This window comes from Falco punctatus, assembly GCF_963210335.1.
Source record: "Falco punctatus genome assembly, chromosome: 8".
Classification (NCBI taxonomy): Eukaryota; Metazoa; Chordata; class Aves; order Falconiformes; family Falconidae; genus Falco; species Falco punctatus.
In genome coordinates, this window is record NC_137588.1 from 35,885,168 (window position 1) to 35,912,527 (window position 27,360).

The 27,360-nt window shown below is 41.3% G+C and overlaps 2 protein-coding genes across 11 annotated transcripts in view; both read left to right on the top strand.

Annotated features, from left to right (window-relative positions):
• Positions 1 to 501, top strand: part of ACMSD (aminocarboxymuconate semialdehyde decarboxylase) — a gene marked incomplete at its 3' end in the record, with an annotated part of 41,189 nt that extends 40,688 nt beyond the window's left edge. Inside the window, exons 9-10 of one of the 2 annotated variants that reach the window (XM_080399678.1) lie at positions 117 to 215; positions 439 to 501. In XM_080399678.1, the coding sequence (XP_080255804.1) occupies positions 117 to 215; positions 439 to 501 (162 nt within the window). Of the gene's footprint in view, positions 1 to 116; positions 227 to 438 lie in introns of those variants that run through there. The other variant, XM_080399677.1, reaches the window with a different exon arrangement.
• A 5,122-nt stretch (positions 502 to 5,623) lies between these two features.
• CCNT2 (cyclin T2) overlaps positions 5,624 to 27,360 on the top strand; it is a 26,046-nt gene continuing 4,309 nt past the window's right edge. Inside the window, exons 1-9 of one of the 9 annotated variants that reach the window (XM_080399651.1) lie at positions 5,641 to 6,142; positions 6,800 to 6,881; positions 14,615 to 14,743; positions 15,778 to 15,838; positions 16,970 to 17,032; positions 23,438 to 23,483; positions 24,801 to 24,964; positions 26,831 to 26,901; positions 27,120 to 27,360. The exon at positions 27,120 to 27,360 is cut by the window's right edge and continues 4,309 nt beyond it. In XM_080399651.1, coding sequence (XP_080255777.1) covers positions 5,868 to 6,142; positions 6,800 to 6,881; positions 14,615 to 14,743; positions 15,778 to 15,838; positions 16,970 to 17,032; positions 23,438 to 23,483; positions 24,801 to 24,964; positions 26,831 to 26,901; positions 27,120 to 27,360 — 1,132 coding nt within the window. In that variant the 5' untranslated portion in view covers positions 5,641 to 5,867. The other 8 variants (XM_080399652.1, XR_013930055.1, XM_080399656.1 and 5 more) reach the window with 8 other exon arrangements.

A 27,360-nucleotide genomic window follows, 5' to 3' on the forward strand; every position in this document is an offset into this window, starting at 1 on the left:
TCAGTCCAATATATACATGTAATTTCCTGCCCCGTGGTTTATTATAAATTCCAGAAAGCACATGCAATTATATTGTTTAATGTTACTACAAAATGTACGTGTTTTTTTATTACCAGGACAAAGTTATTTTGGGGACAGATTACCCTTTTCCCCTTGGGGAACTGGAGCCTGGAAAACTGATTGATTCAATGGAAGATTTTGACAATAAACTGAAGGTATGATCTTTACCTTTGGGGTTTTTTCCCATCCTTTTTAAGCCTCTGGTTTTAGATGTGAGATAAAACACTGAAAAATCAGTGCAGTTCACTGATTTCTGCAAAGACTGGAAAAGGTCCTTTAGTCTCTTTGCAGCAGTTCATTTTAAAGCATGAGGAGAACCATTTGGGTAAAATACAACTTAAGCACGCACAAACATTTATATGTACTTTGTTTTTACAGGATAAACTCAAGGCTGGAAACGCTCTGGAATTTTTGGGTCTTAGCAGAAAACAGTTTGAATAATTATGAAGATGTAAAAGAGACCAAACTTTGGAAATAATGCTGAATCCTTAGGGATACTTCTCTTTGCATGTGCAATTATACAGGGGGGAAATAAATTTAACAAGTATATTACAGTCTGTTGTTATTTCCAAAACAAAAGCAAGGGTACTGGCAATGAGTATGCACAGGTATTTCTGTGCATATGAGGATTTATGTAGCATTAAAAAATTCTGAAATACCTGCTTTCATAACAAAGGAAAGATTTCATCTTTTGCAGTTGTAATGAGAGTCACTGAATTATATCAGTGTCATGTTATTAGGACTTGATTCCCAAGAAGAAAGAACTGAGAAAATTATGACTGGTATCCAATACCTTCCAGTCTTTGTTCATACCAAATTAACAGAATTTAAAAGAATTTTAAAACAGAATTTAAACAGAATTTTGTTGACGCCCCCCAAAAAAAAGTATTTGCCTTTATCCACTACCTGAAATTACAGCACACCACACTTCAGCTCAGCACTGCAAGTATACGCACCGACGCTTCGTAAATGTTGTGACAGGATGAAAAAGGTCTGTGTGAGGACTTGTACTTTTTGGCTGCCACCTACACCACAGGCAACTTACTCATCAGGAATAATTTGATCAATAGGGTTGTAGGTGCAGAAACGATGTATTTGTGTAGGTAATACTTTGTGCATCACTGTCACCCTCAGAATACATGCTAGTGTTTGGCAACGGGACAGGATGGTTTAATGGATCTGTTCCTTAAAAAATGCTTCCTAAAAATAAGGTTGTATACTTTAAATGTTGAAGAGTTAATGCTCTATCAAGTTTGAGTCCTGCTATAGGAATGGAAAGATGGTTTACTTTATAGACTATTGATTCAGATGGGTTTTGATGATTATCCAGTGAGCACACAGGCATCCTCCTCCTGAGAGGATTTTATACTAGTCAGAAAAATGCTGATGAGCACTTACAGTCTCCATTCTCATGGGATGTTTGCTGGCTATGTGTGGTGTCACCATTTTTCTGTTTAGTCTTAGAACACTCCAGGAAAAATAGTATTAGACAAAATTTGGTTTTGTAGCTGTGATCTTATGTCCTGTCCTTATGTCAGAGACTGAACCTGAAGGATGTTGAACATCAGCAGTTTCTGCTGATACCAGCCTCTGTCGGACTACAAAGAAGACTTTGTCCTTCTCTCCAGTGTCAAAAAACAACACAAAACAACAAGTAATTTCTGCAGGTTAATTACTTATTTTCCTAGTGTGCTGGTTTTGGCTGGGGTAGAGTTTGTTTTCTTCAGAGCAGCTCGTACGGGGCTCTGTTTTGGCTTGATGCTGGGAAGTGTTGCTAATCCAGGGCTGTTCTGTTCCTGCTGAGCAGCGCCCACCCAGAGCCCAGGGCTTTTCTGCCCCTCACCCACCCCACCAGCGAGGGGGCTGGGGCTGCACAGGGAGCTGGGAGGGGACACAGCCGGGACAGCTGACCCCAGCTGACCCAAGGGACATCCCATCCCAGACGGCATCGGGGTCAGCATATACAGCTGGGGGAAGGAGGAGGGGGATGTTCAGAGTGGTGGTGTTTGTCTTCCCCAGTAACGGAGCCCGGCTTTCCTGGGGGTGGCGGAACCCCTGCCCGCCCATGGGAAGCGGTGAATGAATGCCTTGGCTTGCTTTGCTTGCCTGTGGGCTTTTGCTTTACTTATTACACTGTCTTTATCCCAACCCACAAGTTTTCTCACTTTCACTCTTCTGATTTTTTCCCCCATCCCACCCCGTGGGAGTGAACGAGCAGCTGTGTGGGGCCGAGTTGCTGGCTGGGGTTAATCCATGACACCTAGCTATTGCATTTGGATCTTCACTATATTGCTTCTCCAAACATACTCCATAAAAGATTACTGGAGATCAGAAGCTGAAGTAGTCAGCAGCTCACAGGTTTAGACCTTGAGAATATCAGGTTTTCATGTAAGAAGAAAAGAGGACTTAGATAAAATAACTTTAACAATAGTTATTGTCTTCAGGTCTGCGAGACTTCTGTTGACCTTTTTTATTTAAATATCCACATGCAAGCACTGAGCTACCTAAATGTATAATTCCTCAACCAGGTTGTTTTAATTAAATTTCAAAGTAGAAGAAAGGCAACTTCATTCTCATATAATATTATTTTCCTTCAGCATATTTGATATTCACAGATGTTTAAATGGATTAAAGCGGAAAATACATTGTGATTCCTCCAATACATTTTAATTGGAGTAATTCTTTGATTTTTTTATGAATGAATGAAACCAGTTAAGTTAGTGAGAATGCAATGTTTGGGGACCGAGGTCTGAAATCTCTGCACTAGCAAGAGCAGTATTTAATTACCTTAACCTGTGACTGAATGGGTGATTGCAGCACCCTGCATGGCAATTAATTAAATATGCATACCCTGCATAAATCATAATCATTATGCACTGTCATTATTTAATTATATTCTACTTATTCTTGATGTGTTAAGATTTTTAAGACAGGGTTATATATAATCTTCCCTACATCTTCCTTTTTTTTTTTCATTAACAAAGCTAATGTAAAACTCTAATTATGGTCAGATAAGAACATTCTTCATACTCTTCCAGCAATTACTGAAGGAAATAAAAAAAAAAAAAAAAAAAAGTTGAACACCCAAACTCCATGAGTTTTACACAATGATTTAAACAATGCGGTAAAACATTGCACTTTAAGATTGTTAAAGGCACAGAAATAAGAAGGCAGAGGTCAGCTCCTAATTACACAGAAGTCCTTGTAGTTAAATTTCCTCTGCACATGCAGAATCTTAGTGATGATTTGCAGTTGGGAATGAACCATCAAGTAATTCATATCTGTCCGTGCTGCATTACATGCTTCTGTATTTCATTTGATTCTGTTGGGTCTAGTTATAAAATTATAACTGCTTGTATAAAATTTGCACTGAAGGTGTAAGAGAAGTAGTTGTAACATAATTGTAGTTGAACAGAACCACTGTAGAGTGCCACGAAACATGAGAACAGCACTTGGGGCTCTCATTTTGATGCATGATGATCCAAACTGTATTTAAAGACAAGTACCTTTTTCATACCCTTCGAACCCTGAATCCATACTCTTTAAGCTACTGCTGAAAAATCAGGAACTGAAAACAGAGTGCCTGGTGGGAACTATCTGCAAGCTGCATTATAGCAGGTGTTAAAATAGATTTAAACTGAGTTGTGAAATAGACTGCTCGAGATGTAAGGCGATTTAGGAGGGCTGTGTATTTTCCTGAAGGGAAGCTAGAAGGCTGCGTTTCCTCACCGCAAAGCAGTAACAGAAGTTAGGATGTTCCTTTCCAGCACTTTACCATGTAGGCTGTGCCATTACTTGGGCACCTGGATTCACCCAGGAATGAATTTGAGGCTTAACAATAGCCATGTACAAGTAACTTTGGTAGTATATTACGATTTAAGGGTGACACAGGAACGGGCAAGAAGTTTAGAAAGTGATCTTAATTCCTAACGGTAGCTGAAGTGTAACATGGAAGAGGTTCAGACAAGTTCTTCTTCAATACAACATCTTCTCCATGTACTGGAGAATAACTGACTTACTGGAGCTATTAATCTGGAAGGACACAAGATTGCACTGGACAACTTTATTTCTGCCTTCTTGGCATCAAATTCCTGAGAAATACTACCTGTTGAAATTATTGTTTACATAGCTGCTGTGACTATCATATACACCACACACTCACGATGCATCAATTGCTGTGCGAACCTTAAGCATTCTGCCACTGAAGAGGGGAATGCTTTGCCTACGTATTTGCTACTACCAGTATCAGGAAGTGAATTACAGGCATAGCATGCCTCTCACAATCCTGAGATTTTTCTTGCAGAACAAGTGACTCCCAAGAAATTAAAGACCTTTCCATCTTCTCTCTGCAGCTTCTATTCCCAGTGCTTTACTCTTTCCAACAATCACTTCGCCTCTCCAAGTATTTTAGCCCTTAGAACAGATGTTATTTTATTCTGGTGCCCCCATACAACTTACTTCAAATCTGCAAGAATCAGAGAAGCTCCTGAGTGTGGGAGGACCATGCTTTTGGGGTAGCACATGGCACCTTGGTGCTGTGAAGGCCCCCTCTCAGCCAAGCTTCACCCCGTCATCCCTTGCAAGTAACATTTAAGGCTCGCTCATTTGGGAGTAGAACTTAAATCTTCACTGAAAGCCTAAAGGTTACTGGATGTCACATAACTAGTGGCATTCACACTGGGAGACAGAGGTTCACTCAATTTTAAGGAGAAAGGGGGTGCCAAATCTTTAAGAACCGCTAACCAGTTTCAGAACTAACCATGCATCATAGCCTACATCTTCAGGACGAGGAACTCTTTCATCTGTCAAAACTCCTGAAGTTACAGTCATCCTCTCACATCTGCATCCAACTACTTCTGCCCCCGTGTTTGTGCCGCTGCGTGCTCCATGTGAGGCAACAAGATTGCTTGTAATAACCGAGGTTGAAATGACCTACGAGTCTGCACTGAAACAAGGAGGTTTTGAGAGAAGCAAGAGGCTATTTTGTGCCAACCCGTCGGTCTTCTCAGCCGAATGCCAAGGCCAGGGAGACACAGCTACAGCGAGGCAGTACCGGGGACATGGCCAGAGCTGTGCCCTGCACCTACTCCAGCTCTGGAAGGAGCCACTAGCGCAGAGATGGAGACACCAAACCGTGACCTGCCGCTGCTCCTCCTTCCCAGGGATTCCGCAGTTCAACCCTTCGGAAAAGACACGCAAAGGCGCTGAGCCACGTTGCTCGTTTATTACCACCCTCCTCCCAGACTGCACCAGGCGGGCCGCCCGCATCCCGACGAACCATGGCAGGCGCCTGCTTAACTTTAAAGGTTCAAGAAAGACGAGCGGCTGCGCGCCCGCACCTGCCCACGGCCCCACTGCTCTCCGCCGGCCACGGGGCAGGCGCAACGCGGCTCTACCCGCCGCCCCGCTGCCCGACCGAGAACGGCGCCTCGGGCAGCGCTACCGCCGCAGCTACTGCCGCCGCTGCCGCTGCTGCCGCCGCCGCCCCCCCCCCAATAGCCGCTGCCCCGCGCGTGGCGGAAGGGTTTATCCCCGCCGCCTCACCGGCCCGCCGCGCCGCAGCCAATCAGCGCCGGCGCCCAGCCAATGAAGAGGGGCCGCGGGGCGTCACGTCCGGATGCCACGAGTCTGTTTATGGACCCGTGCGGTCGCCAGGCGCTGGGGGCGCTATGGCCGTCCGGCTCGCAGGCTACGTGATCCTCCCTTACGTAGCCACTCTTACCGCGCCGCCGCTGGGCTCTATGGTGGGGGGCGCATAGAAGAGGGGACGGCCGCGCGCCGGTTCGCCAGCTCTCGCGAGAGCCGCGATGGAGGGCGGGGGGGAAGGGCCGGGCGCGGCGCTGCCGGCGGCGGGTGGGGCCGCGGAGGGAGGGGGAGGAAGTGTCATGGCGGCGGCGGGCTCAGGCGCGGGCTCCTTGGCGCGGGGCGGCGGCGGCTCCTCGACGGCGTCGCGCTGGTTCTTCAGCCGCGAGCAGCTGGAGAACACGCCGTCGCGGCGTTGCGGCGTGGAGGCCGACAAGGAGCTCTCGTACCGGCAGCAGGCGGCCAACCTCATTCAAGACATGGGCCAGCGCCTCAACGTGTATCCGACTGGGGCGGTGGGGCCGGGCGGGGGGCGGTGGCGGCCCGGGCCGGCGGGCCCGCCTTTCCCCACCGTGCCGGAGCCCTCCCGGGGCTCGTCCCCGGGGCTCGGCGTTCTGGTGGGACGGAGCGGCGGCCCTGAGGCACAGAATGGGGGGAGGAGCCTGGCCGGGGCGCTGCGGGCCGCCTTTGTCGGCGGGCGAGGGCGGCGGGGGTCGGGCCGGGCCTGGGCCGCGGCCCTGGGCGCTCTTGGAGCCTCCAGCCCCGGGCTCCCTCGGGACGGGCACCCCCTCCTTCGCCGGTCTTTAATTTGATTTTTAAAAAAATCCGAGCAAGACTAAAACCTCCCGTCCCCTGCGAATAGTTGGCTCGGAGTGAAACAAAAGCCCTTGAGGCGTGTTGGGGCTCTGCCCCCGGCGGGGCCTGAGGCGGGGGCTGGCGGGGTCCAGGGATCCCCGCGTTGTCCGGGGAAGGATAACGCGTTCTTGCCGGTGCAGCGTGTGCCGGTATCGGTGAAGTTCCAAAGTGTCCCGGTCTTCAGCCTCGTCCAGCTGAAGACGATGTGTGGAAAGCAGTGGCAGATGCATAAAGCACATCGCTTTCGGTTCTGGTAAACAGTTGTCATAATATATAGCGTTTCCTTAATTAAATCTCCCAGATCTCAGCTTACGATAAACACCGCAATTGTTTACATGCACAGGTTTTATATGCATCATTCCTTCACGAAATTTAATCGAAATGTAAGTATGATTTTATATGTGGTAATAATATACCCATAGTTGTGGCAGTCTAACTGACGAGTGTTATATTCCTTTGCTGGATTGTAAAGTTCGGGGACTTCTAGCTTCTTGTCAGTGGCTTAGAATTAGTAGTAATACTTCTTTTCTACTTGGAGTTATCTAATGGCAATTAGATTTTGTCTTCTGCCATGGAAATATAAAAAATAGGCACCATCAGCAAACACATTTCAGATGTGTGAAAAACGTGTTTAGATGTTTCAAATCTGGCTAGTGCTTATGTGCTGTAGTTTGAAAGGCTGATGTGTAGGAACAGGCATTTTTCTTAATAAAGTCAGTGGTGATGCTAGCATGCTGTGTCTGACAATGTGTGTATCCATATGGATTATGTATCTGTTCTTCAAAAACAGTGTAAATTAACTAGTCTAGTCTTAAACAGCTTGATGGTAAGTCATAGTAGACAAGAAAAATCTTTAAATCTATGAGAAAACACCAGTTCTCCTGTTTTAACAAATGACCTGTAAATGCCGAATCCAAATACCAAATGTGTTATGAAGAACTGAATTCTTCAGGAAAAATACTACCTGTGATTCAGGGATTTTGTAACAGGTATGGAACTTGAGGTACCAACTTGAAGATTTCAGGCTTTTTTTTTTAATGTCCATTATTGGCTGCAATAGAAAAATAATATAATGTTGTAGGTATAGTTTTTTGGGGAAAAAAACTCAACCAACTTATCGTCAATGTTTTATACTAGTTTTGCAAGAGCTGTTAATAGTGATGGTGGTATATCAGTAAGTGAAGAGAGTGAGTTTTCTCAGGTCTTGGCTTTTCATGTTAAAATAGACGGATTGAGACTGGCAGATGTTGTGGTCTAGACCAGAGCAGGCCTTGGCCTACTGAGGAGTGGAATTGCAGACCTTGCACTGCCTGATATTTGGGCAGGTACACAGCTGGTTACAGTGTTAGCTGACTCTTTTGTCTGGCATGAATTTATTACCATTGTTGGCTGAGCAAATGGACATCTTGTTTGGTGTTTATTTGGCAGGAAATACGTACTAGTTTGTAGGTACGCTTCACAAGTGTATTTAATTTTTTTGTGCAAAATCTGAGGTAAATTCCAGCAAGCTTGTTACCAGAATTGTGGTACTACAGGTCTTCGTACTCACAGTGAAGTGTTTAAGTACAATTTGAGCCAAGTGTGCATAAGCCTGAAACCCTTAACCAGAACAAATATATAATGTAGGATATGTTTATATAGTGATACAGAGCTTTGTATTGAATGGATATATGTATAAATAAAAACGTAATTCCTTACAATGATTTTTCTTGTTTAAGACCAAGAATAGCACGTGAGAATGAGGTGCCAGCAGGCTTTGTGGTGGAATATGCCCTTTGAAAGTGTTTCTGTAATGTATCAAGTGAAGGCAGTAAAACAGTTGTTCAGTCTTTCTCCCTTCTGTGTACCTGCCCACACAGCAGTAGCCTACAGCTCGTGGAAGAGGAGCTGGTGAGCCATCCAAAGTTTTCTGTGATTGTGGATGGTTTGAGGTTGTGTTAAACTAAGCAGAGCTGCTTGGAATGGAGAGGTCACTGTGTAGAGCTGCTGGGGCTTATGTTACATGTATCACCTGCTAGATTACTCTTTGTACTGTCATCTGGTAATCTAGGATAGATTTAGGTAGCAAGAAGCTTTACCTGCTGTGTTCAAGTTTTCACTGGACACTGGAAAATGCCAAGCACTTGGAACAGGAAGCACAGTAGTATTTGGATACTTAGTGCACTTGTTAATGAAAACTATGCCCCAAATAATATTTATGAATCTTAAAATTCACAAGTAAGCTATGTAAGGGCTGAATGCCATGGAAACTGCAACTATTACAGGAGAGGAAAAGTGTATTGTTAAATTAATTCTCAGATAATAGTATTCAAATAAAAGTTAGACAAGCGCACTGCAAGTTAGCAGGCAGTAACATTGATTCCTGCTGAATTACTTTTTGTTAGTTCTTAATGACTGTAAGGCCAGACAGCAGCTTTGTGTGTGTACTGATGGGCAAAATAATTTTCATACTTATTTTCCTATAGGGTAAAGGGGATGGTCTCAAAGTGAGTGTGAGCTGCTTTTAAAATACTCCCAAGCCATCTGGTGGATTCTCTGTAGAGAAATCAAAAGCCAGGACTCTAATAAATGCTTAATATCAAATCTCCAGAGTACTTGGCAGGCTAAGAAATGTAACTATTCATCCACTGCAAGAAGAAACTAGCCCTTAGAAATTAAATAGTATGGTACTGGCAGTCTTGAAGCTAAAATATAGCTAAAATTTTCTACAGTATATATACATCTCTAATATTTCTTTGTTTTGTGCATGTAGTGATGTTTATCGCCTGGCAAGAAAGAGCCTGCAGGCTGGGGCTAGAAAATTAGATGGCCATTAGTCAGAATGCCTTATGATCTCCAGCTGAAAAAATGTAGTCTTGTTTTCTTGCTTTATTGGTAGGTTAATGTTTTTAGTAGAGAAATAAACACTTGCATATCTGTCGTCATGTATAATTGCTGGGTTATACAAATACACGTATGTCTTACATAGAAATTGCATGCATTTCGTTGTTAATAAACAGGTCTTCCAGCAGAACCTCATTTACTGAACAGCTGTTTTCTTAATTCTTTTTTTTTTTTTCTTCAGTATAAGTTACTGCTTAACAATTATACAGGCTTTCAAGATTTTTGAGTCAACTGTGGATAGGGAACAGAATTCCCAACAGTATCTTCTATCTGTAGAGCCACAGGGGTGGCACAGATCAGTTAATATAGTCATGGTTCATTTTGAATGTGTCGCATTTACTGCTCTAATGACCCAAATATTCCTAATTTTGCAGTTCCTGTGGGCTAGCAAGTCACTTGTGATTTGTTGGGGATTATCTACGAAGTACATACATTTTAGACACAAAGAAGAATGTGTTGAGGTTTTGATGTTGCCGTCAAAGCAGGTTAAGACCCTGCAAGGTTGCCCCAGTAATAGGGTGGAAACTTGCTTTACCAATTCCAGTAAGCAAAATTGGATACCTTGACGACTAGTTTTTGCTAGCCATAAAAATGACATTTCAGGAACTACTATGAATATCCTCAGCAGTAGTGCAAATTATTCTTTCTACATTACTGTTGACCAGGGCGTAGTAACTTTGGTTTACCAAGTATAAAGTTAGTCAGTGCTAATACTGGGGTGGGGAGGGAGCTTGTTGGCTTCTTACAGGAAATACTAGTCTGTTATACTTTAAAATATCGTGAAAATTAAAATTCTTCTGGAAGTACTGTTTCTGTAGTACTTAGTGTGTTTGATGTTATTATATAGCAAATGCCTCTTTAGAGGCTTATTCTTCAGTACACTGTGATTTGAAGAACAGAGAAGGGGGGAAAGTCCTTGGTATGCTGGAAATGAGAGGTAAGGCATCCAATTGGTAGCTGTATTTTTAAATATAATCCCTAGAAATGCCATGTGGAATATCAAGCAACCAGTTGAAAATATACTTGATGATGTCAAGGGCTATTTTTCGTGACATGCAGTGGAACTTTACAGTAAAGTGCCTAAAGAAGGCTGCAGGAGGATTTTTTTTTCCCTGAAGTGCAAAGTAGGTGTGTTCTGTGGAGGGGTTGTTTTTTTTGTTGTTCCCCATCCTTCTGTATTCCCTTCCTGTCTCCTGTGCCCTGTCTAAATTGCAGTATTGAACAGTTGACTTTGCAGTTATGCAGAATTCTTAAAACTTCCATAATCAACACCAAGCTTCAGTGAGGCTGGTCTTGGCACTCCATTTCTGTTTTTAATTTTGCAGTTTAACACATTTGCTGTTTTTATGCAATGTGAGCTCCTGTTACAGTAAAAAGCCCCCAAAATTGCAACTCTGTGTTCACACTTGAAAAACCTCTATCATAGACTGGAACCACTTGATGTCTTAAGCTAATTTGTATCAAGTCTAAAAACATACTAATGCTGGCATTAAAAGGGGAAGGGAGTGCTCAAAAAACTACCTGCATGCTGCAGATGTATTCTGAGATTATTCCAAATGCTTCCATTGTAGCAACACTTTTTACAGTGTGTCTTGTGCTTTAAAAGTGGCAAAGGACTTGTAACACATTTACCAATAAAACTTGCTGTGTAATGCTCTTGGACTGTCATAATAAGGCTCTTAAATTTGGTTCTTCTGTTTCAGTGGGACTTGGTTTCTGAGATTCTCAGCTAGTATAAAAAAGGAGACTTAATTTCATAAATCATGTGTGGTCTGAAGATACTTCTCAGCATCTTAGTTTTGGTTGCATTGTAGATAACTTCTTTAAATCATTTCATTTGTTCTGTGTCAAATGAGGATGTGTGTATATATTGGAAGCTTACAGCTTCGTCAGGTCTGTGTCTTAATTTTGCTTTTTTGTTCTACTTTGCTTTTTCTGCCATTTTTGAGAATTGGAAATGAATGAAAGCATTTGAGTAACTTTGCCAGTTATACACTTAGCAGGGCGTGTTGTCTTCACTGAAAACTGCATGCATGCCAAGTGTAAAATTTTATTAGGAAGTCTGTTTTCCTGAGTAAATACTGAGAGAGACAAAAATATTGACTTGCTCTAAACTAGGAACGAGAACCCTAGTCCTAGACAGGACAAAGACCTGAAATTCTTTGGCCAGGAGCCAACACTTCTCTTTTTTTAAGGAAATAGATCATTGGGGTGTACATAGATTTTCTGTTGAACCAGTTAAATGCCAGTTAATCAGTTTCATTTAAATCAGCCTCCACAACTGTGTTTTATGTCAGGTCTTGGAGATCAGGAAACTTCTTGGCCTGAACTGATCTGTTTCAGTAAATTAGACGCTATCTTGAAGTCAGCCTGGTGAAGAATGTGCTTTTTTGGAATGAAGTAAAACTTCAGTGCAGTCAGACATATAATAATAGTGAGTGAGAATTTGCTGATGATTTAATTGTGCTGTTACTGGTGACCTGGTTCGAACTCTTGAGTGTCTCTGTAAAATGTAAATATTTTCAGTCATGGTAATTGTTGAAGGTTGATTTTTCAGAAAGGTAAATTTTGAAATTTCCATGTATGCGTAACTATACTCTCAAACTCTGTAGAAAGACCTTGTGTTAGGACGTATTTGAATTAAACTTGTACACAAAGCTAGAAAAACTGTAGGGTCTGAATGCAGGTAGCTGGGGATAAGTGTGCAGTGCTTTGTGGGAACGATAAGGCTAGAGAGACAGGGAGAACAGCAGGGAGCAACAATTTGTTGCTCACTGTGCAGCTGCTGTTCTTCAGCCCAGCAGTAAGGCAACTGGTACAGGTTACTGACTGAATATCTGGCTTCTTTTAAATTGGAAAAAGAAAAAAGGTGGAGGGATTGTGTGGTCCTGGGAGATAGAAAGGATCTTCTGTTTATTTTCTGCTAAAGCTTCTTAACATCCATTCTGTTTCTGATTCTATACACTTCATGACTTTAACTTTCCTTCCTTAGGGACTTCATTATGTTGAGTCTTGTTTTTCAGTCTGTGATGCTCAATCTCATTATTAAAAAAAAAAAATCGAACCACTGCGGGTCTTTCTGGTGTCCTCATTTCTGTCCAATGTCTTGTCAAACTTGTTCCTTCCTAACTGTTGATTCTGAAACATTCCCAGTTTCCCTTCTTCCCTGTCATTCATGTTTCGCTGGCTTCCTTGCCCTGTCTCCTAGCTGGCTTTCCCCAGAAGCTCAGTATTCTGTCTGAGGATGTAATCCTTCCTTTTAGGCTGCCCTGGTGTAGAAGGTGCTAGACTCGGGCACCCTCCGCGGTTATGCCTGCCCTGAATCTCAAGTACATGTGGCTTACATGGATGAGACAGCCGTAAATGAGAGGCTTGCCCTAGTTCTGGCATTACTGGGCTGGAGCAGAGTTTATGTGCTCTGTAAAATAGACAGCACGTGTGTGTTGGGTTATACGTGTGTGTGCTACTTGTACATCTTCTGGCACTTCAAAGCTGTTGATACTCTAGCTTTCTCAACTCCAGAAAGTCTCCCCGGCCCATGTAGTGTTTAAAAATTTATCTCCCAGCTTAAGTGAGACTTGTTCCAAGTGGTATGTCCCTAGCAAAGGGAATTTCTTCCGGAATTCCAAATCATTACTTCAAGCAATGTGGATAGGAACTTCTAAAAAAATCATCAGAAATCTTAAATGGCCGTGTTAATATGGCCTTGTTCGGCAGCACCTGACTTCAGGGGGTTATTTCATTCATTTGTAAGGCTTAAGTTACAAGCTTAAAAAGAAAGCAAGTTTTGTGCTAAATCTGGAAGAATTTGCTCCCTGTGACTTGTTTTGGGTGGTTTGAGTTTTTTTAGAATAGTAGGTTTCTTCATGGCACATTTCTGTACATCTTCCCACAGTGTCAGTTTCCCCCGAGTCTGCCTACTTACAAGTTTTACTGAAGATCTAAGGGGACACTTCAGAGTCATTTGAGGAGTCAAAAAGTGCTCCCTTGATACGCTTGAAAGCCTCTGAAATTTATCACTTAAATGTTTGATTTGAATTAGTTGGTTGCAGGTTTTCGTATATTGTGATTTTTTTTATTTTTTTTTATACCAGTTATTTTATTTTGGCCTAAGAAAGGGCTGCTTGCTGACTGAAGACAAAAATGGCAAAGCTCGTTGGGGGTGGGGGAGGGGGGTATGGCTGCTATTCAGTTCATTCCGTCTAGTTCTGCTTGGACATTGAACGAGAAATGTAATACCTGCATTCCTTGCACCATGCATTAATTCAATACTCAACAAGCAGCTATTACAATCTCTGAATAAACGCTTTATGTTAGCTTAATTATAACCCAATCTAATCTGCTCATGGCGACGTGAAGGTTTCTATTGTCATTTTAATTCCTGCTTAACATGGGCAACTTTTGCATACAAAGAGAGCCCTGGTGGTTCTAAGTCACTTGTAGTTAGCAGTGTCCTGTTTCTGTACAAGTCAGTCATTCTAGCTGGCAACTAGGCATCGAAACTCTGCATCACAGCGAACTCCTGGGTGATGCTGGAGTTTGAATAGGGGCTTTGCTGCCAGCTTATGACACCTAGAGTTTTATAAGAATGTTCATCTTTAAATATAATTTGTAGTCTTTGCTAATGTTTGATAGAACTGGTGTTTTGTGAATCCTTGTGCTTTGTTCTCCAGGCTCTGCTGGGTGTATTGTGAAGTTTCTAACAGTATGCTTTTACTTACACAACTACGTTTATATAAAAAGCTGTTTTTATTAAAGTTCTCTGCAAAGTTCCTTGCTTTTTAGGAGAATCAAATGCTAGCAGAACTTGCGATCAGTTGTTTTGACTCTTACTGAAAAGATGGTGTAATGGCTCACTACTATGCAAGAAATTGGATGAACTTTCTTGTGAAGTATATTTAACTTGGAACAGCCTGTTCTACTGTGACTAAATCTTGTGGACCAAATCTATTCTTTTTATGTTGAACTAGAATTAGTTTGACCTCAGACATCTTACTCACAAATGTAATTTAGCAGTTATGCTACTCCTTCCCTGTCTGCTGAAAGGATTACATCAGTTATAAAATAAATCAACCAGTTATTTTTTGTTGTTTTGCATGATTTCAGAACTGTTTTAAAAAAAATGAAAAAAACAAATCCAACTTCTTAAACCTTTTCTAGTTACCATTTTGGAGGCTTCATATAATTCCAAGTCCTACTTGTAAAAAGTTAAACACATGTTTTTCTTCTCCAGATAATATCTCCTACGGCATTGTTTTTGGCTGCAAAAGTGGAAGAACAGCCACGGAAACTTGAACATGTTATTAAAGTAGCACATGCCTGTCTTCATCCTCAAGAGCCACAACTGGATACAAAGAGTGATGTAGGTGGAAGTCATGGTTTTAAAGATAAACAGATGACACTTCATCTAATGATCTGTTGTTACTGTCTTGACTGGAGTATTGCTGCCTGCAAACTAGAAAAAAACTTATATTTGTCTTTTGTATTACTTGTTATAACTTATTAAAGACTCATATGTTTGTGTTACGAAACTTGACGAGATTGCTGCATCTTGAACTTGTATTATTTTTAAGACTTCTACATGCATAGTAGAAGACTAGACATGAAATAAGAGGTTTCATGCATGGCTCCCCAAGTCACGCAGGTGGTGCAGGGAGCAGTTCAGGACACTGTGTTCATCTCTCAACCAGAGGCTTGCTGTGCATTGTTGTCTATGTTCATTGTTAAAGGATGCAATGCAGTGGTCAGATGCTGCCTCTGGTACACATTGGTCTTCCTTTCATTTGCCAAAGCTTCTCCTTTATAGTTCATCTTTTCTTTCCTGAGATGAGTCTTCCTGAAACCAAACATACGAGGAAGTCTGGTGGAAATGCACCAGAGCTGTTTGGCTTGAAGGTCAGGCTGAGCCAGTTACACCCTGCTGGACCTCAGCTGACATCTAAAATTATTTGAGCACCTTCGTTATGCTCCCAGTTCTTGGAATGATGTGGAGAGGGGGGTGTGTGTATATATATGTGTATGACTGAGCCTCCTAGCTTAACAGGCCAACTGAGTATCTCCAGCTATTTTGAATTACTTGTAAAATGGATAACCTGCCTAGAGATATTTGAATTGATTTGCACTGGCAAGCCTTTGTAATTCTTAGAGCACGCCCCGCTTCTCCTAAAAATGCTTTGCTCGAGTAGATGTAAGAGGTCCAGACACTGAAAGATGGTTAGGCTGGTATAACTGAATTGGCAATAATGCTTAATACTGGTAGAAGTATTAAGGCAGTGAAGTGTTCAGAGTTGTCAGTTCTAGCTGGCGCGGGTTGCTAGTATTCAAATAGGAAGTATGTGATTAAAATTTTGAGTCAATGGATCATTACGTTTTGACCTGTTTGCTTATTTGTTTCAGGCATACCTTCAGCAAGCCCAAGAGCTGGTTATACTTGAAACAATAATGCTTCAAACTTTAGGTATGTCTTTTTAAGTATCTCCTGCGCAGCCAGCTTACCATGAAGTAATGGGACCCAAGTAACTGGATTTTTTTACGTGCTATTGTTACACTACAATTTTATGATTTTTGTGTACAACTTCTAACCTGTGAATTTAGTTCTGTATCAGCAGTTCTGGTGTATTCGCTTTGGAGAGAGAAAAAAAAGGTGTATCTATACTTGTGAAATGGATGTTTCTGACAGTTTGATGGGGTAGAAATGTGTACCCTTCTAAACAGATTTTACTCCAAAGTAGTAACTAGGCTGGTATTTCTTCCTATAAGGTAACATGTTATACTAGGTTAGCTGCATATGTGTTGTGAAGCAGTTGGGAAGAGCTTTATACCGAGCGTTCTTCCCCATTTTTGCCGTTCAGTAGAATAACATCACATCATCGCATAGTTGAGCAGGGTTACCACCTCTGAACATGACAAGTTGTAGTGGAACCACTGAATGGATTCAGGTGATTCTAGAATCGGAAATGAAATGTTCTGATAGGAAAGTTTTCTGACTTTCAAGTAAAAGAAATAGGGACAATTACAGCTAGTAAGCCCAAAAACACTGATTTACTTGGGTATTCTTAAGTACCACTTTGAGTATGTTGTTTAAAAAGAAAAGCTAATAGGAGTGACCTAATTCTTAAAATAGTGTCATAAACAGAGAAAGGTTTCTTAAGCCAGTGACCTACAAATTGACTCAGTTTGTAATTTCATAGGTGCAGTGTTTTAAGTCCCAGAAACCAATGAAGAAAGTGCATGTGCTCACACACGTATTTCAGTGTGCCTGTAATAAAGCTTTTACTGACTTACTAGTGTATTAGAAACTGTTCAGATATATTCAACTTTAAAAATACAGTCATCTCCCATGTTATATATCTATAGGACTTAATATTACTGAAGGAATGTTTTACTAATTGATCTTGAAGTAGCTATACAATCACCATTAAAAAGTATGAAAAGGTGCGGAATAAAAGGCATTTAAAAACAGTGTTACTTGATATGCAGTGCAAAGGTTTAGCAAGCATTTTAGTTCTGTGGGGAAACAAAAGGGGTTTGTTTTTTTTATTTTACAGATACAAATGTATAATTCTAAAATGTATTCGTAACTCTTCAGGTTTTGAGATTACCATTGAACATCCACACACAGATGTTGTGAAATGTACGCAATTAGTGAGAGGTCAGTGACTTTTAACTGCTTCTGTAAGTCCTTTTTTTTTACCTTTCTAGTGAAATTTGAAGGTGATGTTATTTGTCTAATGTGATCTTCACCAACTGTGTTGTTCAAAGAGTTTATTTAAAGCTAATTACTAAAAGCCCGATCTTAACCTTTAGAGTTGGATAGAGTTCAGTTCTCTATCCTTCATAATTTCTTTGCTTTCTTCTTAGCTTTGATTTTAATGTCTGTCCCATGTTTTCTCAAATGACAGAAGCAATTAGTGGTTGAAAACTGAATCACTAACTACTTGGCATTGTTCTGCTTTGTTTATCATCACTCTTGAAGTAGTTTTACCAAGTGAAGATTAGACTGCATGTAAATTGATGGCTAATGCTAGCTTTCTGTCTTAGCAGATCTCTTCAACTAATGAACTGAGGGGTTAAGAGAGTGCATAGTAGGTTTGCTATCACATGCAAATACTTAAAAGATGTGACTAATTGTTTTTTCTGGAGCAGGGTGTACTTGTTTTGGATGGTAGCACAAAACCCCAAACCTTTTGTTGAACAGTCATATCCTGTAACTTGTATGCAGCTCATTAACGTGACTGGCTAGAAACCTGTTTTGTTCTTCAATATTTTTCTGTTGCATTTTGGCATATCTTCTTCAGTTCTTAAATGGGTTTCTTTTGGAGCTTTAAAAAAAAGGAAAAAAATCGTCTCATAAGATGGAGGATGAAAAAACTGGGAATCAGTTGTAAAAGCACCTAAAATAAGCTTTTTACTTTAATTATGCTCCTTAAATAAAAGGTTTTTGGAAATTACTAGACCATGGTTGTTATCTTTAGTCATTAGCTTTTTCTATAGTGAAAAATGCAAAGTTAAGCACTTCAAAGGTTTTTTGTTGTTTGGGGTTTTTTTTGCTATAAAGTCAGGTACAATGTAATCATGTTAACTAGATCTGGGTTTTAGTAACACTAAAATTACAGTTGCTTTTTGAAGGAAAAGTATCTCTCGTTTTTAAAATAGCTTATTGGTGTAGTGTCTTCAGAGTTTGATCCTGAGTGGGACTGGAGCTGTAGCTTGCCTGTGCAAGTAGCGTTATTGCTGTTCTTGCAGTAAGATAATGATTCTTCGCTTTCTGTCCAGAATTGGTTGTGACTTGGTGCATAAGTCTGATTGCACCTGGAGTCTCAATAGTCTGCCTCAGCAGCTCTGTCGGGTTTTGCTTTGCATTTTCTTAGCTGTTGGTCAATGCTAATGTGAGCACGGATTTCATGGGTTTGTGTGAGCCCCTGCACTTCTGCCTCAGCGTTTGGGGCTGCGGGGAGGGGTGGCAGGCAGTGTGGTAGCTGCATCAGAATTTCCACGTGAGCAAGTGTATTTGACTTGAGCCTACAAGAAGAAAGGCATCCTGCTACACAAACATCTTTCCTTTTGTCAAGGGTAGATACTCTTAAGACAGCTCAGCTTTTTCCTTTGTGTTTTGTATGCTACTTCTGTGTAGTGACAAAGTTCATTTGTTGAAGGTACATGCTAATTTTTAAATAGGGCATTTTAAAGGTAGTATTTAATGTCAGCACAGTTTAATAAAATACTTAGAATTCTAAATTTAAAGCAAATCTTGAAATGTGAAGGCTTCAGTGACTGCTGAAAATCCATGTGCCTCAAGGACTGGTGCAAAGTGAATGTAATACATCTGATGCTTGAAAATCTACTCAAGTAGGTGTGCTCCTTAGTACGGGTCTGTGCAAATGGAGTTCTTGTCGGCATATGCCCCTTCTAGGGGTTGTGTAGGCTGCGAACACAAGACTGGAGTACCTCATACTAAAAAACCCAACAACAAAAAAACAACACCATGACAACCAAAAACAAACAAAAAATTTATCTACAAATAAAAAACATTGAACATGAAATCTGTAGTCATGCATGCAAGTCAAGCAAGTAGAGAATAATTACCGTGGAGTATTAGTCTTATGTATTGAGTGAATAAAGAGATAGGCTTGTGGGCACAGTGATATATCTTCAAAGATGCGGTGGTATGATTTTAGTTCTCTATCTCTTAACATTTATTTAGTGGACACCATGTTGTTTGACTGTGAATAGGTTCAACACTTAGATATCAAGTCCTAAAGGTTTCAAAATATATCTAAGACTCGTCAGTGTTAAGCCTTCAGTGCTAAAGGCATTCACTGAGAAGTTAAAGAAATCCAAGGTTGCTTCTTCCAGTTCTGGTAACATGTAGTCTTGGACAAAAAGCACCATTTCAGAAGACAGAGGTACATTTTTTATTAAAGGTGATTAATTTATCCAAGTAATTAAAACCTCTGGCTGTATGTTTGGGGAAGGAAGGAAGGAACATAATATGGCTGACATCAGTATCAGAAGAGAGGCAACAAAGTTAGCTGAGGTATGCAGGTGGACCTGAGACTTTGGCTTAGCATTTGTGCACTGAATTGCCATGTGCTGGGAAGATTCCCTTTTGCTGGTTAAACTTAAGTGGCTAAGAGGGTGCCTGATTCTGTATGTCATTTTCTGTTGTCTTGCATCCAGGAGAATGTGCTTTATGCTGTCACTGTTACCTGTAGTAATCTGTAAGCTACCCTCTTTAAAAAACAAAATAAATAAAACTAAAAAAAACCCAAACTGCAGGTTCTGTTGATGATGCTCAAAGGTTCAGCCAAGTCCTTTGTCAGAAGACTGTCTACTCTTGCAGTGGCATACCAGAATCAATTGCTGGAAGCTGAAGATGGACTAGTAAGTAGGAGTTGATGCCAACAGGCATAACTGTTTCAACATGGAACTAAAGAAAAAGTTGAGTCTCCACCTCTAAGATTAAAAGTTTTTCTGAGGGTAGCAGTAGACAACACAGATCACTGTAGGTAAGGGGTGACTGGCTGGATATGTAATGACTCAAATGTTCAGGCACAAGGTGTATAATCCTTCTGGTTTTCAAAGATTGATGGGTTGATGAAATTGTTCCATCTTTACAGTTTGGTCAGCATAGTAGACAAGGAAAATGGTGTGGGCTCAGTCTTTTTTCTGCACCATTCTTCCTCAGTGTCAAGAGACTGAGAAGAGGAGACAGGACCATCATTCCTTAGGATCCCACAGGTCCTCTAAAGAACCTGAAGGCAGTGGATCTGTGAAGGCCTGTCAGCAAGCGCCAGGATTCCATTCCAGGGATGCTCCAGTAGTGAAGAGAACAAAGAGGGGGAAAAAAAAATCAAAACCACCAATACCAAAAACTGTTCTGGTGTCAAACTACCTCACTGGCTTTGAATGCTAGTTGAATGCTTAGCAATGAAACTGCCCTAGTGCTGAGAGCATGGCGTGGTCCTCAGTCTGTTCCCAGCCTGCTTCTGGTGGAACTTGAAGGGGAGGAATCTGTATCCTCATCTCCATCTTGGGAAGTCTTCAGTCATTCCTTTTTCTGTGTTGGTACACAACCTTCTTTTGGAACTGAAGATTGGATCCCAAGGATATCTAGGATTGTTCTCACTGCTCTGCAGGTTATCAGGTATCTTGAACACCCATGATCCTTAATAATCTTTTGTGGAAATTGCACTGTCAAATTCTTCACATACCATAGTCTGTCTGCACAGGTGTCATGGGTTAAGTCAGGCTTGTAAAGACAAAGTCAGCAGAAGAGATGAAAATGAATCTGCCTTTTCAGAGGGTATTCTCATGAGGAAAATAAAAATCTTGGTGTATACCAAGTGGCATGGAAAGATCTTAAACACCAGCTGCACCCCAGCACTGCTACAGGTGGCTGTCACATCCTGAACTTTCACTTTGGGCTTTTACAGGCCTGTTGCCAAGGTTTTAACACTTTGAGGAAAGTTAAGCCGTCAGGACTGCTCAGACCTGAATGCATACACCGTGACCTCCTCCAGCCCTTTCCAGATACAACAGGCATCCACCAGCGTGCCTCTGTTCAGAGCCTGTGGCTTTTTTCCTTTGGCCCAGAAGGTCTTCAGCAAGCTTTCTCTCTTCTGACGTTGGCTGGCTTATCTGCAGTCCCCTCTTTCCGGGGAATGCTTATGTATGTTGTCGGGGTCCTAGGTGTAGCCAGCTACCACCCTCCTAAGGGTGACTTGGCAGTCACAGTTCTGTGATTATTTCAAGATCCAAGATATCTGAGTCTTTTCTCCAGCACTAGGTTATCTTGGAATGGCAACTGGTTGCACTGTGTGGCTATGCCCAATAAAAAGCATTTTGCTTTCCAGTTGGGAATTTCTTGGAGGCAGTAGCTTTTTGGAAGGTGTATCGGACAGCAAGTCCTGTTTCAAAAACTTGTTTACTATTTTAGTAATCCCCTGCCTTATGGTTGCTTCTGCAGCAGTGAGACAGGGTGGGTGTTTTGAATCACTCCTGAATGATAGAATGTAAAGCTAATGATTAATGGCTGGCATCATAGTCATTGGTCCTGCGGCTTGTGAATTATAACAGAGAAGCTCTGCTGGCTTGTTGAGCCTCTGCTTCAAGATTATTTTAATTTGGAGATGTACTTTCCACTAGTAAAGGAAATAACATACCAAAATAAAGGAACCAAAATTAATTAGCTTTAACTGTAGCGATAGATTCTACTACACCAAAGCTGCCCTAAATACAAGAGAAGAGTTTAGGACGGATGTTTTTGTTGTGCCTTGTGTTACCATACACAGACTTTAGTTGTGAGCTGAAGCTTCTTGCTGGTTTTGGCAATGACGGTGATTTAACTGTGAATAAGTTGGAAGAGTATCATACTGTTTGTAGTATAGGTAAGGTATTTAGCACGTTAGTCTGTGATTGAGGCTAAAATGTGTGTTTCAAGATGTGATTCTTTTCTTCCAGGTATGTGTTTTGATTTACTCAACTTTCAAGCTGATGTGTTAAATAGAAGTTTTCTGGCATCTGCTTTTCTTCCTTGTTTAAAAGGGATGTGTCGGAGTAGAGATGCTTCTTGGTCTGGTCCCTTAATTCAAACATGTTGTAACTTTACAGCATGTGGAAACCATTGAAGACCCTTTAAACATTACTTTGATGAAAAATGAAGAGCAAGACATCAATTTCAGTCCTGTTTAACCATTCTGTATTTTCATTTGTGTTGTTATGATAGCCTCATTTCACTTTCTTTTTTGGTGATGTTGCCTTACGCTTTTTTTTATGGGAGGGAGCGGAAGAGGTTGAACTCCATGGTTATCTGGCATGCAATTACCATTATAGATTGCAAATATTACAGTGTAAACTGATACCTTGTCAGTTTATCTTTTGATTGTTATGGATTAGTAGAACTGGTGTGTAGGAATGGATGCTATCACCTTGCTACTTCCACATTCTTCTCAGATTATGGCACTGCCTGACTGTGTAGCATAAAGACAAATCTGATTTATACTCCTTGGCAATCATTAGAAGTAGAGTTAAATCACTATTTTAATAATGCTTTTTTAAAAATGAAATTTTAAAAGCCATTGCAGTCTTTCTCAAACTTTATGGAAAGATTATTATTAAAATAAGTTTAACAATATTCCCTTTGACATAAAACTCAACAATACACTTTCTGCAGGTAGAACTGATTTCAAGTGATAGTGTGAAAGTAAGAATTCAATGAAGGCTGCATTCAATCTTCAGTTAAAACCCCTGTGCCCAGCTATTCCATTATATGCATGTTACAGTAAGTTCTCTTACTTGAGTGAGGAGTGTTGGGGTGTCACTGGTAGGGGTCAGTGCTAGATGGTGGTAACAGCCCGAGTCGTTGGCTTTTCATTTCTGGCATGTTGCAGTCTGGTGTGGGGTTTTTTTCCTGACTGTAACTAAAATGAAGTCACTTACTTCCTATCAAAGCTCTGCCATAGGTTTAACAAATGTAGAACAAAATGTCATGAGTACGGTGCCCTTAATTAGAGGGAGCGGAAGACTCGTTTAATTTTTTTACCATCTAGCTTGGGAGCTTGCTGTGTTGTAGGGCTTTCGGAGAGAGGAGTGGCTGTTCTGGGGGAGGTGTGGGGAGGGGGGAGGGGGGTCCTGCAGTTCCTCTCCAAGAGCAGAACCTGCGCTGTGCTGTGAATTGGCTCTTAGCAGCTGCCTTACTGCAGTCCCGGGTCATGCTGGGGGTCACCTGTGAACGAGGGTGGGGGCGCAGGTATTCCTGGAGGAGAGCACGCTCACGTGCCAGGCGCTGGTGGGGTAGATGAGCGAAGGGAGACTGTTCTGTGGGGTGTACAGGGGGGAGGGCAGTGAATGGAATGACTGGTCGGTCTCCAGTTACTGAATGTAATGGCCTCTTCTGTACCTTTTTTTATATTTTAAAGGCTAGTTAGCTAAACTCAGGTCAGTTCTGTGCAAGTATACCAAGCGGTGCTTTTGGAAGGTAAAACTGCTTTAATTTTGGTATGAATCGGACAAGTCAGTGCAGCTCTTTAATCTCTCCATTTTTCTTTTCTTACAGCAAGCAAGGATTTGGCACAGACATCCTATTTCATGGCTACCAACAGGTTGTTATCCTGAACCTCTTTGTTGCACTGTTGTAGCACACTATAGCTTCCTTTACTGCAGGGCCCCCTACATGTGTCTTACCCTTGTTGCAACAGGAGACTGGGCCATCTACAGTGGTGGTACCTTCCTGTTTGCAGTGCGGTGTATTGTACAAGGGCCTGATGGCACAAAGGGGTTAAATGCACAATGAGAAGTGTAGTGGTGCTTTCTGATGACATTTTCTCGATTGTGAGTGCATAAGTCTAAAATTGGTAGCCTGAATAGCAGCTAAAGATTACAAAGAGCTAAACTTAACCTAGAAATTCGAGCATCTTGGTAAGTACAAAACTATTTTTAGTTTACACTTGTAGTTAATGGCAGTTTTCTCTTAACTTTAAATATATTGATCCAATCTTAATCTATAAAATTGTAGTGGACCTAAGAGCTTTTCAATGAGCTGATTTTTCTTTTCAGATGAACTAGTAGTAGTCCAATGTTTCTTCCTCTTAGAAACAGCTCTTGAATATATAGTTTTAAAAGTACTTCTATAAATTTGAAGTTCTAGGATTCCAAATGGGGTCTGTGTATACGTAGCCTGTTGTAGAAAAATGGTGTTGAGAGCAGACTTCAGTCTTGATTTCTCAGTGACTTCAGTTTCCTTCTTGCCAAACAACTTTGAGCTTTATGTAAGAGGATTATGTTACACGTAGATAGTTTTCAAGCCGTATCTGCTGGTCATTAGAACTCTTCCAAATCATTTTTTCTTGGTGGCTCCTTGATGGGCAAGGTTCTGTATTTGAAACAGCTGTTAAGAAAAGTTGTGAAAAAGCAGTGAAACTGAGCTGATGTCTTTGTGCTGCTGCCAGCTGGAAGCTGAAGGAGAGTTCACAAGTATCCCAAGTCCAGGCCTAGGGAAAGCTAAGCCCACATGTAATTCACCAAACTGCTGTGGAACTACTGGGCACCACCTTCTAAATTGTCTTGTTCAGAGACTGCGTAGAAAGCTGTATTGTTTTTACCATAGAATTTAATTGACCATATTATACTTCTTGCTTTTTGGTGCTTAAGTACAGCAGAATAACTGGTAAATTTGACTGTTTGTCACACTTCTAGCAAAGTGTATAAACTTTTCTACTAGATAAATACCCTGCCCTGTGTTTTCTTAAGGCAATAAGTTATCTTACGAGCTTCATCAGAAGGATGTTCCATGAACTAATGTTTAACTGCTGTTGCTTGACAAGTTACCTTATTCTGGATATTAATGTCTGAATTGTTTGGGTTTTCTGTTTTACATGTTTGATTTCCTTTGGTTCCTCATTACGAAATTTGTGCAACAGTCTTCACCTTACTACATTCTGTCTTCAGTACAAGCCTACAGTGATAGCATGCGTGTGCATTCACTTGGCCTGCAAGTGGTCCAACTGGGAGATTCCAGTATCAACTGATGGAAAACACTGGTGGGAATATGTAGATCCTTCGGTTACTCTAGAATTACTAGATGGTACGTAATACTGCCTTCTCACATCTTGAATTTCAAGGGTCTATTAATGTAAAAATGGGAGCGTAGTACAGTAAGAGTGTAGCTTTAAGCCTGAATGAAGCCTCACTGACTTAGTGTACCCGACCCTCAGGTGAAAGGAAGGCATAGGAGAGGGGAGAACTTTGGAAGACAGATTTGGGTTTGCAACCCTTATGGTTTCATCCTGTGGGCTGGAGCAGGTTAGAATCTTGCTTTTGAATGGTTTTCAGAACTCGGAAAGGGATGAAAACTACCAGTGCAAATCCACGCAGTCCTGATCATTTTACTTAGATCACTGGTCCAAGTCTGGCTTCACTGAAACAGCTGTTCTTAAGGCTTAAGACATACAATTGCCACGTTTGTGAAGGTAGTTCCATGTTAACAATTTGGTATGGGTTATGATATCTCAGACTCCTGTAAAATATTTTTCTTCTTCTTAAATGGCTTCTTTCCAGAAGAAAGTATAGACCTAGAAGTTTACCATCTTTCAAACAGGTACTTATTACAGTGGAGCCTGAATTTCAGGCCCACATATGCCGCTGTAGTGGAGGTGGTGGCTTCTGGCGCTCTCAGATACATCTCTTGGACTTTGCTTTTAGTTCTAGAGTGAAACATTAGTTGCAGGGTAGTGGTGGAGGCCTCTGGGCTTGGTGTGGCCTGGCATTGCTCCCCAAGCCTGCTTTTTTCCCCTGCTGAGCTTTTATTTCATACTGGCAGTGGGTTTTTTTCTGAAAGGGAAAACTTGAGTGGATGTCAGGTGAAGCACAGAACCAGAGTGAGCTTGAAATTGCAAGGCCAAATATCTCTGTCTTAGTAGGCTTGTTTAAGTTATATCTGTCATTCCAAATACTACCCTGCTTTCCTCCTCATCTGGCTGTTGGATTTGTGTGTTTAGTAAGCATGCGTTGTTCTGATTCTTAAAACCCCACAAGATGTGTGCTGTGAGCTCGTGGTGAATGCCACTGAATTGTTCAAGCATTTAGGGAGCTGGTGTGTGTAATGCTCGGGCAGACCAAAGGGCTGAGGCAGTTTCGCACTTGGGAGCAGCTGAGTTTATAACTTGCCTGTGGAGTTCTCGAGAAGCCAGTTCTTCCAGACCTGCAAGAGATCTACTTTTGCATTCAAATTCTGACTGTACCCAATTATTTTTAGCGTGTGAGTAAAAATTACATTTCAGTGGAAAGTGTTTTTATTTGCAGCCGACAGCATGGAGACCTGCATTTCCTTGTGGACATACTAATTGCAAGGATCTTTAGGGTTTTAACAAGCAAGCTACCCTGCCTTGGACAGAAATTAATCAAAAGCTGTTGTTTAAAACGGGGTGCTTCAAAGAGTCTGATGGCTTAGATTTTGTTCAGAGCTGTTACGAGTTGTTCCTGAAGTGCAGCAGAATGACTGAAACAGTGACTTAGAAATACATAATTTAAAGGAAACTTAACTTCATACGGGAAGCGTGCCCAAGCTGAATGGCGAGTATGGTGTTTTAGGAGCTATTGTTTGTGCAGATCCCTCTTGAAATTTTTGGTCTAACATTCAGAATCTAACACAAGATTCTAAAAGGCTTAAAAAAAAAAAAGTATCTCAAATTCAAACCTGTTTCTGAGAAAGTGTGTAGCGGTCAGAAATTTGTCATAGTGAAAGACTGTTGCCTTTTTTGTTAAACGCTTGTCTGACAATTTTCTTTTTATTAAATACCGATTCAAATCACGTACAGCCAGTAGTAACTACTGTGAAAGCTGTATGCTTTAGTCTAGAAAAATGCGTAAAGTTTAACTTGCTTTTTAGAGAATCAGATGTAAAAAATGGATTTTTTTCTTTTTGTATTTTTTCTTTCTTCCCTGTACCCAGAGCTAACTCACGAGTTCCTGCAAATACTGGAGAAAACGCCTAGCAGGCTCAAAAGAATTAGAAATTGGCAGGTAAGGAATTTTCTTATACCAGTGTCTACGTGAACTAGGAGAATTGTGAACCAAAGGAAAAAGTTTCGTTACATCTTATTTGCTCTCTATTTCTGCCGTTGGGTTGGGAGGGGGCAAAACCTCGGGTCAGCTTTTATCACCATCTTTGAGCTACATTAGAATGTACTGTACAAAGATTCGAAGCTGTGCATTTTCTCACCTTTTTCTTTTTTGCTTAGGCTAATCAGGCTGCTAAGAAACCTAAAGGTGAAGGACAGGTGTCCGAGAACTCGCTTCTTGGTTCATCTTTGGTCCAGAATTCCATTTTGGTGGATACAGTTACTGGTGTAGCTGCAAACACAAGTTTCCAAAAACCATCGACATCATTTCCTGCACCGGTACCTCTGACCTCAGGAAGTATTTCTGTTGCAGACAGTCATGCACCTGAAAATTTGGCAATATTAGCTACAGGAATGCCAA